The 12,730-nt window shown below is 39.1% G+C and overlaps 1 protein-coding gene across 1 annotated transcript in view; it reads left to right on the forward strand.

Annotated features, from left to right (window-relative positions):
• Positions 1-12,384, forward strand: part of LOC121982993 (very-long-chain aldehyde decarbonylase GL1-10-like) — a 45,364-nt gene extending 32,980 nt beyond the window's left edge. Inside the window, exons 3-5 of the mRNA XM_042535988.1 lie at positions 11,667-11,814; positions 11,908-11,940; positions 12,107-12,384. Coding sequence (XP_042391922.1) covers positions 11,667-11,814; positions 11,908-11,940; positions 12,107-12,181 — 256 coding nt within the window. The 3' untranslated portion in view covers positions 12,182-12,384. The remainder of the gene's footprint in view (positions 1-11,666; positions 11,815-11,907; positions 11,941-12,106) is intronic.
• Positions 12,385-12,730: the final 346 nt, after the last annotated feature.

The following is a 12,730-nucleotide window of genomic DNA, read 5'->3' on the forward strand; positions in this document are numbered from 1 at the left end:
TACTCGCCACCTCGATCACTCCGAAGGGTCTTAATCTTCTTGCCGCGTTGATTTTCTACTTCATTCTTGAACTCCTTAAACTTATCTAGAGTTTCAGACTTATGTCTCATTAAGTAGACATATCCATATCTACTTAAATCGTCAGTAAAAGTCACGAAGTAGGTATACGCTCCTCTAGCCTGAACTTGCAATGGCCCACAAACATCACTATGTATGAGTTCTAGTGGTTCCTTTGCCCGTTCACCTATCTTGGTGAAAGGCTTCTTGGTCATTTTTCCTTGTAAACATACTTCGCATGTATCTATGGGCTCTAATTCAAAAGAGTCCAAATACCCATTATTGAGTAATCTAGCGATGCGTTTCTGGGTTATATGACCAAGTCTACAGTGCCAGAGATATGTTAAGTTTTAGTCATGTAATTTCTGTTTCTTACTTTCAATACAATAGATCGGTTCATCTAAGTTAAGAACATAAAGACCATTATTCAATGAACTATTCCCATAGAATACATTATTCAAATAAAAGGAACATAACTTGTCCTTGAATTGAAATACAAATCCCTTGGTGTCTAAACTTGACACCGAAATGATATTCTTTGAGAAACTAGGAACAAAATAACAGTTTTCTAAATTCAAAACAAGTCCGCTAGGCAAATTTATTGAATAGGTTCCTACAGCTAACGCAACAACTCTCGCTCCATTAGCTACTCGTAGGTCCATTTCGCCCTTGGACAACCGTCTGCAGTCACTTAGACCCTGCATGTTCGCACAAATGTGAGAACTACTTCCAGAATCTATGACCCATAATGAAGAAACAGAAAGATTGCACTCTATCATAAAGATACCTGAAGCATCCACTCCACTGGCATTCTTCTTCATGAAAATATAACAGTTTTTCTTCCAGTGACCTTTCTTGCCACAATGGAAGCACATGGCCTCCTTCTCATCAGATTGGGGTACCTGCATCCCTTTCTTAAACTTCTTTTGAGCTTGATATTTAGGATTCTTCACTACATTAGCCTTAGGATTAAACTTCTCGGTGCCAGGGCGCTTGTTGGTCTTTCTGACCATCATTGCATGCAGTGAAAGATTTACCTTCATATCCTTCTCAGCGGTTTTCAACATTACCATCAGATCAGTCAAACTCTTGTCCATACTATTCATGTTGAAGTTCAACACAAACTGAGAAAATGATGGAGGTAGTGACGACAAGATTAGGTCAACAGCCAAGTCTTGGTCCAACTTGGAACCTAAGCTCTTGAGCCTCTCTATGTACCCAATCATCTTGAGTACATGAGACCCAACTTGGTTTCCTTCCTCCAACATGGTACGAAATAGTGCTCGAGAGGTTTCATACCTCTCTACTCTCGCACTCTCTTGTAAGAGCTTACGCAAGTACTGATCAATCTCCCTAGCACTCATGTTCTCATGCTGTCTCTGCAACTCGGGAGACATAGAAGACAACATAATGCATTGCACATCCAGTGCATCTTCCATATACTGTGAATAATATGACTGATCTTCCTCTGAAGCATCGGGTGTAGGCTCCTGCAGTGGTTTGTCTTCAAGCACATAAATTTTTCTCTCATGTCTTAAGACGATTTTTAGTTTCCTATACCAATCTAGGTAGTTGGAACCGAGGAGGATATTCTCTTTCTCGAGAATGCTTCGCAGCGATAAGGTACTTGTGTTTGCCATCTAAAATTTAAAGCAGAGTTTTAGTATTTGTGGAATTATTTAATAAAGGTCTTTTATAACTCCTATTATTTTATTCAAGTCCAACAGCCCTCACTGTCAGAATCGGAAATTAGTTGGTAATAATTCCTAATAGGACCGAAACCCTGAATTATATAGAATGCACACAGCTGAGTTGTACCTACATGCTACATTCATCAAGTAGGCCTTAACTTGCCAACCACAAATCTATGTGACTTTCGGTATATTCTTGTCGAGCCTTATATTCTCAACTCTCGCCCCTCAAATCAGTTAACCTTAACTGAGCTAAACAAGTCAACGAATTTGAGTTAAGTTGACCCACTAATAATTATGATAAATTATAGATGTTTTGACACAAGCCCATAGCTGAGCTGTACCGACTTATGTAAAAACTCTAACTATCATCATAGTTATTAGTGGAGGGCATTTAACAAATATTGACTGTAATATATTTAAGGGATTTTTGTAATTATTAAAATGTCTCACCATAATTAACTACTTGTGCATTTGCACAATCTCATTACGGGATTTATCTCCATTAATCCTTATAGTCTTTTAAGACAAATAGGTCTTGGAGATTTTTAGCATGTTAATCTACTTATGCCACAAGGAATTTATATCTAAATTACAACATGAATTACTTCACATGTTTTTAGATAAAATTAATTTCTATTATGAAATGCTACGGCATATAACTTGAAATAAAGAAATTAAGATTTCTTTGAAATCTCTCGAAACACTGATTCCTCAAATAAATTTTGAAGAATCTGCTTCGTACTATATGATCCAACCACGAATAGCTCTGATAGCACTGTTGGGTTCGGAGCACAGCGGAAGACATATATTGAATCATGGATCTTTCGTGGTACATATAGTTTTACACAAAAATAATATAAAACATACCTCGAGTCCTCGATAGGTGTGAATGATATCACAGACAGATAGACAGATAAGAGCCCCAGGTGTGACTCCTCTAGCGATATCCACGCGCACTAGATCACAAACTTGATACGATCCGTTAGGTGCTAGCCACTTGGATCGACAAAGTCTTGGAAGCACTACCGATCTCTTCCGGTGGAAGACCAAGTTGACGAAGGAGAAATGGAGAGAATGAAATCCTTACCTTGAATCTTTCCGAGGATGGCTATTTATAGCTTCCAAAGAATACGAAGAGTTAAGCCTTCAATTAATTCATCATTTATGATCTTCATTAATAAGGAAGATGAAGAGTTATAGGCTCCATAAATTCTTCATTTATGACCTTCATTATGATGACTCTTCAAATTCTTCATTAATTATCATTATGATGACTATTCGAATTCTCCATTAATCATCATGATTATGGCTATTCGAATTCTCTCTTCTTTGTATCAAATAAATTCATATTTGATCTTGATCTCGACTAGCTTCCGATACTCTTGTTCATGTCTACGTGCTATGCATGCGACCCTCTAGGTTTTATACATGAAGGCAGTGTAAATCCATACACAGACTAAGGTAACCGTTTAGCAACAGTTTTTAGCCACCCAACGCGATAAAATTAATATCAGTCATAAACTGTAAACCACTATGAACTGATTACTGTGTAATTCAATCTCTTCATCTAAGCCTACATCCCAATTAATTTGATACATTATGCATCATTACTTAATTAATTGTTTTACTTGATTTCCAAAATATAATAGACTCCTCTTGAATGATAAATCATTCCTCCCATGGCCATGGATTTTGAGTCACTAATATCTCTATCAAGCGGCCAGGATGTTAACTCCTAATCCAAGAGAGCGATGAATCCTCTATTGACTCAACACTATTCTCTCTACGCTTTGTCATACACCCAACTACCGTATTAATCACAATCCGATTAAAGACTGCTTTTAACGGCATCAAAGCACATAACTCCACGCATAGAATAAATGAAGGTCTCAAGTCAAAAGATCAGTTACACTCGTTCATAAGAGGAATAACCAATGATGCTTAATATGTGGTCTCCTCTTGAGCGGATCGTGTCCAGTGTACCTCTAAACTCAAGGCACCCCCAAGTACAACTTGGATATCCATCCCTCTGGTCTATCTCGACCTAGTCATACTCAGCGTTGATCTAGATATCCATGTCCCCTCTAGATATCTATCCGATCAAGGACTATTTTCAGATTAATATACCCATTAATCTATGAGACTTTATCATTAATCATATACGTACAGAAAAGTAAATAATTAATGATAAATTCTTGCCTTTCTTAAATAATTATCCACAAAATACATAAGGAGTGTCTTGGCACATAAGTGCACACACTAACACCACTAAGCCAAATGCATCAGGTCGAATACATATAATTCTTCCTAGATATGCATAGACAAGTCTTCCTTAACTTATTATCATCACAAACTTCTCTAATACTATTTGTCAAGTTAAATTAGCCCAAATTTTATCTAGTCCTAATTATCCAACCGAGTACATTATTATTTTAGAGGTGTCAATTAGTTTGGTGCCTCCCCTTGAATTATTAAACTTGGTTTTATTTTAAGTTTTAGGTTTATGTTGATTTGTTTTATAGTTGTAATAAATTTGATTATAGTTTGAGTTTAAATTGGATTTGTAGTTATTTGATTTAAATTTAGGTTTTTGATGGGAATTTGATTTAGTTTTATATTTTAGGTTTGAATTTGAATTAGTACTTTTGACTTTTGTTTTTTAGGTTTGAGTTTGAATTACTTAGTTTATTTTGATTTGGTGTTAAGTAGTAGATTTTATTTTTAGGTATATAATATTGATTGAGTCCTACTTGCTTGGTTAGACAAGCTTTAGTGATATGAATATTTTATTTGTTGAGCTGGACTTGTATCCAAGTCCGAATTTATTGTACACAGCTCGTTGTGATTCAAGTATCATATCTAGGTACTTAGATTTTGTTGTGAATTTTTCTAAAAGTTCTCTTAATTCAACAGCTTCACTTTTCAATTTGTAATTTTACTCCTCAAGTTTTGCAAGTTGGATTTCCAAATTGAACTAGTTTAGTTGTTGTTGTTGAGCTTGATTTTAGTTGTTCTTTTAGATTTTGATTTTCATTAAGGAGTTGATTAATTTAAGTTTCTGATTTTACTAATTTTCTATTCTGACATGCTATAATTTTAAAGAATGTAGTAGACAAGTTAAAATTTACCTCATTGAGACCTTCAAAAACGAGTACGGACTCATGACTTGAATTATATTCGAACTTGTCATCTTGATCCACCTCGCTTTCTGATTTTGGTCCAGATACCATCAACGCGAGGTAGTTACATTTCTCTGGTTCGATTCTTCCGAAGATGACTCGTCCCAAGTCGCTTTGAGTGTCTTCTTTCTTCTCGTTGTATTGGGTTTGTCCTCCTTTATTTTTGGACACTCATGCTTGTAGTATCTTTTCTTGTTATACCCATAGTATGTGACATTGGCCTTATTGCTATTGGATGTAGACTTTATCTTCTACATATCCTTCTTGGAGAAATCCTTCTTTTTTCTAGTGAATATTTTTCTTACCAAGTTCACTAAGAGTTCTCCAGTATCTGAGCCTAAGTCAGATCCAACTTCTAGTTTAGATTTTGTTTTGGACTTGGATTATTTGGATGAACCTGCAAGAAGAGTGATTCCTTTCTTAGCCAGTTTAGAGTTAGTTTACTAGTGTAGTTCTAATTCGCAAAATAACTTGTCTAGTTTTAATTTTGAGAGGCTCTTGGAAATTTTATAGGCATCTACAATAGATGCTCATAACATATTCTGAGAAAATGAGTTTAGGACATACTTGATAATGTCTCAGTTTTCCATCTGGTGGTTGATCGTGTGGAGTTCGTTGAGGATATCCTTGATCCTCACATGTAGTTGGTTAGCCATCTTTCCTTCCTACATTTTGATATTAAATAACTTATTTAACAAAAGGTCACATTTTGTTACCTTGGCATCAGTCATTCCTTCATGTAACTCAATGAGTTTGTCTCACAGTTCCTTTGTGTTCTAGTGTGGGCTGACGCGGTTCAGTTCTTCTTTCGTGAGTCCGCACTGAAGTGTGTTTATGACTTTGAACTCAATTAACACCTTCTTCATCTTTGGGTTCCAATTCTCAAGGTCGAGAGGTGTTTTTGTAGCTTCATCCATTGGCTCCTTGTATCCTTGTTGAATCGAGAGCCATTGGTTGATGTCAGTCTTGATGTACACTTCCATCTGCTTCTTCTAGTATGAGAAGTCGTCTCCGTTGAAGAGCGGGGGACTAACTGTACTATATCCTTCGCTTTGGGTCATGTGATAACTGAGAAAAAAACTAAACAAATACCAAGACTTGGTATTGGGGAAAGAAGTGTAGGAGAAGGAAGAACAGTAGATAAAACTCTAGGAAATTAAAGCAGAAAAAAATAGAAAAATAAACCCCCTGCTTGATTGATGGTTGCACCAATTCAAAGCTAATAGAGCTCTAATACTAGTTGTAGGATTGTTGCGAACTTGAGAGGAGGGTGAATCACGTGGTTTTGAAAACTCTATTTTTCCAATTTTGAAAACAAGTACGCAGCGAAAAAACTAAGTATGACGGTAAAACAGAAAACTCGGTAGGTTACTTGGTTTGGGGCCCTCAGTAACTCCTACTCCAAGCTCTCAAATTGTATCGATGGGCAATCCACTATAATCCTCTTTCAGAACTCTCAGAAGAGGGAATCGAGTACAATAGTAAAGATAGAAGGCGTGTAACAAGCTACACTTTCCTTTGTGCAATAATTAAGTATACAAAGAAAACTTTGTTACCCAACACTTGTAGATTATCAGATCGAGCTCGGTGTTGGACGACTTCTTAGCAATAGTCAAGTGCAGAAGCTTCATAGTAGAGCAGTAGAATGAAGTTGGAGCAGTTGGATCGTCAAACGGTCACGCAAAAGATTGTTGAAGAGTTGTGAAAAAGTTGCATTGAAGCCTTGGTCTAGTAGTCCTTTTAAAGAGGGTTGAAGGTGCCTTCAACACCAAGTTTTATTCTAAAAAAATCATCTCTTATGGTCGACGAAGCCTTCTGCCTTATCCGACTGAAGGTGCCTTCAAGCCTCTCTAAGGCGCCTTCCATCGCCCAACTCAAGGCACCTTCCTTCGCCTAGCTAAAGGCGCCTTCCTTCACATGGAAGGCCCCTCGGGTACTGTTCACCTGAGACATTATCTACTCCTATTACCCTGCAAAATGTTTTAGTCCAACAAAACAAAGTATATCTAGCAAGACGAAGTTAGCACAATAAAAATAAGTAATATTAATTATATCTTGTCTATCCGAGATCAGGATCTAGTCAGGGTTTCAATTTAGGTTTCCAAAATAGACTTAAATTGGAACTACACCTAAAGCCCCCAAATAGGACTCGTCCTAAGTGGAACACTCTCCTTTAGTGATTTACCTTACCATGCAGAATCGTTTGACTCACTTATGATCCACCAGGTCTTCTTGTCAGTTGTCAGGTCTGCAAACCCAATTGAACTTCGGCTAGCTATCAGATGTTGCGGACCTAGCTGGACTTTCTGCCATATATGGGGTCACTCCTTGACCTATCTGGACTTCTACACCAACTATCAAGTCCTTCAGACCTAACTAGATTTCAACCTGGTGTCAGACCAATCAAGTCCTGCACACTTGGTAGGAAGGTTAGATTACACAAGACATCTAACTTTAACCTATTTTTTATTCATCAAAACTTAGGTTTGATCATTTGTGCCAACTGCACCAACAGTCTCCAGCTCCTTTAACTTGTGGGAGAGGCCCTGAGCTTCAGCAGTTTTTTCATCCCAATCGGCCATCATCCGAGCCCTCCTTGCCTTTTTCGACTGGAGCTTGGCTTTATTGGTCTTCAAGAAAGCCTCCATTTTTTGCGCTTTTACTGCCTCAGCGCTAGCTAGCTCCTAGGCCTCCTGCACTTTTTGTTCCAGCTCGCTCAGGGGGTCAGCTTGTGTTTGAGCCCTTTGTTATGCAGCCAAGACTGGATTTAGGCGAGGGTAGAAGATATTTATAATTCTACTATCCAACCCTTCAACACCTCGTTTGTACTCCCCACGCTCACCAAGGTTTGGGATACATTCATCCCAAGCACCCAAAACTAAAAGAAAGCATTATTAGCAGTATTCTAGTTAAAAGGATAAGTCAATTGAAATTTACCGCAATTAGGTCCTAAGCAAACCCATCCGCCAATCCCATTGTCATACGACATTCCACTCGGATCACTGCATCCTCTTAGGCCTCTATTAGTAAATCTTTCAATTGTACCTGCCCATAGGCTAGCGGAGGATCTGAAGATGAAGCCACCCCTTGGACGGATGGCACGTTGAAGACAGCAAAGAATTGAAATCGTCTCTTCAACTAATAGGACGAACTAGGCTGGAAGGAAGCCCCCGCAAGTAGGTCGGTTGGACGAGAGCACGGCGCTAAAAAGTTGGGAAAATGGGAGATCCATCGGGCGAGGAAACTATTTCCCCTTGGATCAGGCTATGAGAGGGTAGAATCGAAGGAATCTGCTCTGGATACAAGGGCATAGTGCCTTCCCTAGCTGGTGTGGGTCATGGGGAATGCATGATGGTCGAGGGCATCCGCTCAGAAGATGGTTTCTTAGCAATGTCGAAACAACATCTTTTACACTTAACCCTCAGTCATGTTTCAAATTCAAGGGGAGGAACTTCCTTCAGTCCTGTGAGAAGGCCAGAGGTAATTTTTCTCCCACACTCGAGATCGTACCAGTACCACCCGCTTGGTTGCTGGAAGCCTCTCCAACGAGGCTGGCCAGTTGATCTTCTCGCTCAACCAAAAGGGCTTGGCCTCGCTGATCTAGTTTGGCCTCTTCCAATCGTAACGACTCGGAAGCCAAAGCTTTGAACATGGTCCTTGCTGCACAAAATAGAAAGGACCTCAATTAACAATATCATAAAACTAAGTTATTGATTCTTACCAAAAGAGAAGGGAATCGTCACTCAGACTAGACTCAGTCAAAACATGTAGAGGAGCCACTTGTGCAATAGCTGGGCGATGTTGAATTGCAGGTCGGCCAACTTCCCCGAAGCAGAAACAAATTCAAGTTCATGGTGGTGGTCTCCTAACTCGGGAGAGGGGGAAAGGTCCGCTTGTCAACTGGTCGACTAAGACACAGAATTAAACACTTTGATTAAAAAAGAAAAAGAAATAGAATGTCCATCCCTTATTAGACGAAGGCATTTTCTTGAAGAAAATTGTCTTGGGACAAGATTGAAATAAGAAAACCCTAGGCTCTGATTTTTTTAGAAAAATAAAATAGTGGAATGTACGAGGGACTAAGGGAATATCATACAAATAGAATAGGATAGTCATTCCACACATCGATCAGAAGGCGTTGGGAGCAAGTTGTTACAGCGAGATGCGGAAGTATTGGCTTATTTCAGATAGAAAGTATGGGATAAGGAAGTGCAGACCTGATTGAAGCTAATCTTTGAAGAAGGCGACATAGCCCAACAAAGGATGGTGAAGATGGTTTTGAGGGTCAAGAATAAAAATGCATAGGTTTTTGGGGATCTCCAGAGCTAGACGAACCGTTTCAAGGTCGCAGTTATCGAAATCAAAACGAGTTGATATGTACCAAGGGGTAAGGATTTCTTGGGCCATGGATAAACAAAGGAGAGACACAGAAAGATTGAAAAAAACACTTACTAGGAAGATCATGGGAAAGGATGCATAATCAGTAGAAGTCACTTGAGAGGAAAACTGAAGAAGACAAGGCACGAATGGATTGCCTCCTAAAAAGCTTAGGGTTTTTAACAAGAGCTCTGAGGCATCTTTAAAGCCTGAACCACCCGATCAAAACGGCTTAATTGGTTGCAATCGTCATATCAGAAGGGGTGAATCACCGTTGATTCGTACGAAAAGACATGCATCAGTTGTTGCAACTACGAAAGGGGAATTGGTGGAACACGTGGCGGATTGCCCATAAAACGATATTTATGATGAACAAGACAATCCAATCATTTCGCTAATACACCCTCATGTGTATCACTGATGTCTTATCTTGCATTTAAAGCGCCTGACGGGCATTTTTTAGGAAGATAACGTTAACATTAATATTGAGTGACGATGGTTAGAGTCGCTAGCCGACCGGATGATTAAATGACAAAAGAACTTGAGTCTAGTCAGTTGGCAATAAACCTCCTTCGACTATCTTAAAGGGGAGGCTTGTGATACAGCGTATTGTGAGTGACCCCAAAGGTAATGTAGGGTCGACAGTTAAGATAATGTGGAAATCAAAGTCAAGATAATATGACAATCAAAGTCAAGGTGTATGTATCCGAAAGGACTACTTTCAATGGGACTTAGCTCCCTACTCCTCATAGGCAGGGTTCCCAATATAAATCTGATCGGTCCTAAAGACAATCGGATCTCCAGGGCTCAGTTCCCCACTTCTCATGGGCATGTCTCCCAACATAAATTCGATCGACCCTATAGTCGGTTGGACCTCCGGAGCTCAGTTTCTCACTTCTCATGGGCATGGCTCCCATCCCAACATAAGCTCAATCGGTCCTAAAACTGGTTGGATCTTAAGGGCTCAGTTTCCCACTTCTAATGGGTATAACTCCCAACATAAATCTGACCGGCACCAGAGTCAGTCGGATCTCCGGGGCTCAATTCCCCACCTCTCATAGGCATGATTCCCAACGTAAACCCAACCGACACTATAACCGGTTAGACCTCTAGGGCTTAGTTCCCCACTTCTCATGGGCATAACTCTCAACATAAACCCGATCGGCCTTAGAGTCAATCGGACCTTTGGGGCTTAGTTCCCTACTTCTTATAGGTATAACTCCCGACATAAACTCAACCGACCCTAGAACCAGTCGATTTTTGGGTTTAGTTCCTCACTTCTCATGGGCATGATTCCTAACATAATCCCAACCGGTACTAGAGCCACTCAAATCTCCGGGACTCAGTTCCTCACTTTACATGGGCATGACTTCCAACACAAACCCGACCCACACTATAGCCGGTCGGACTTCCTCTAGGATATAACTTTGTCAGGGAATTGCAACCACTTATCAGAGAATAACGGCTACTCACCAGGAAATATTCCCCTACTTGGACATATATGCACAACGAAACCTTCCTCTGCTTAGGAGAAGACTGTCATAGATCTTCCACTACCCGACATATTTTATCACCTGATATTTCATGACGCCTCATTATTGCAGAGGTTATGAGATGCAATATAAAAAGGGATTCTCTCCGTTGGTCAGGTACGCGCACGCACACACACATCCACATTATTATTCTACTATTCATTTTCTTCTCCATTTTCGCTCGGATATCGTTCTAACTTGAACGTCGGAGTATTTGTGCTAGGAACCCTCTCCCTAGTTCTCACTCTAACGTTCCTGTTGGCTCTGCTTGTAGTGTACGTAGGTCCACGGCTCTTAGCTCTAGGTCCGTAGCTCTCAGCTCGAAGTTTTTCCTCTGTCAATATTCTTGCCACCTCATCAGCGACCCATCTACTCAACTTTCAGATGGGATCAATGATTAAGATTAGTTTTTGAAAATAATCTGTGTAATGAAAATAAGCTCAAAATGACAGAAGATTACAAGTCTGTTCTAATCTAGGTAAACCTTCCAATTTCGGTCATATGCAATCAATAATTAAGAAGCTATTAGAGCATATTATAAGAAGTTTTATATTCGCATTCTTACATCATTCATGGATATTTATTTATGCATTAAATTATCAATTTGTTTCTAACCAGCCAATTCTTACATCCTTCACTCTTCTCTCACATAACAGCCTTTTTTGTTTTCTTTTTTTACTTTGTGTCGCTTAAAATTGATCGATTTTATGAAGCCGCTGATAAGTAATATTTGACCTTCTCGTTTGATTCCATCTGTTTTTCACTTTTATGAGCTATATTGAAGGCAGATACTACATTTTATTTTTGCTGAATGCCTCTATGAACAGATATGACTTCCCTTGGACTCCCACCAAATTAGTTCCCTTCTACGGAGGAGCCGAATATCATGATTATCATCACCATGTAGGTCGGCAGAGCCAAAGCAATTTTGCTTCTGTATTTACCTACTGTGACTATATTTACGGCACAGACAAGGTCAGTGAATCTTGTTCAAATGAGTTAGTATCCTCAAATAAAAGGTAACCAAGGTTGATGCCACAACCACCTTCTTTCTTTCTATGATTGCAGGGATACAGATATCACAAGGCACTCCTAGCAAAGGTACTTCCCAAACTTTTAAAATTTTCGGTTAACCATTAACATCTTTGCATTTGCACTGCTTAGATGTTATTAATTTGTCTGGTATTTCTCTACATCGTTGCATTTGCACTGCTTAGATGTTATTAATTTGTCTGGTATTTCTCTGCCTGATTGGTTGCGACAACAGTTAAAGACGTCGTCGACGAACTACAATGAAAAAGGACAAACCAATGGTTTTAAGGACAATCGGAAGTTCGATTAGGCTTATGATTCTCTTGCAATGTATTGACCTGTGTGTTACTTGCAAGTTGCAAACTCCAAACCAGCAGATCTCTCGCTTCATATTGCAACTAATCGTAGAAGTGAGATTCTATTGTGTCCTGTGTGATCTTTGCAGAACTGGGTGGACTATATCATCCGGTTAAACTTTTAAAAAACTAAATAAATTCTGAGGGCAAACCAAAATTTTCAATACACATTGCTCAGGCACAATTGCTGTCTTTAATAATTTTAGAATTTTCTCATTTCAAATTTTACTTTTACAAATGCGTTAGTGTGAGATTCAAAATTTTACATAAATGTACCTAATTTCTTTTTTGAAAAAATAATTAAATATACCTGCAATTTATCGACTTTGCATGAAGGAAGATGTTATGCTATCTAACTCCTCGTGCACAACTCTATCCACGACTGACTCACTTTTGGATGCCCCCTGAATCGGGCATGATTCAGGCACGGAGATTGGACGGAATATCAAAACCGTCTGCATGAATATGTTATAGGTCTAAACGTCTGCGAACGGCACATCAAA

This window comes from Zingiber officinale, chromosome 5A (assembly GCF_018446385.1).
Source record: "Zingiber officinale cultivar Zhangliang chromosome 5A, Zo_v1.1, whole genome shotgun sequence".
NCBI classification, from domain to species: domain Eukaryota; kingdom Viridiplantae; phylum Streptophyta; class Magnoliopsida; order Zingiberales; family Zingiberaceae; genus Zingiber; species Zingiber officinale.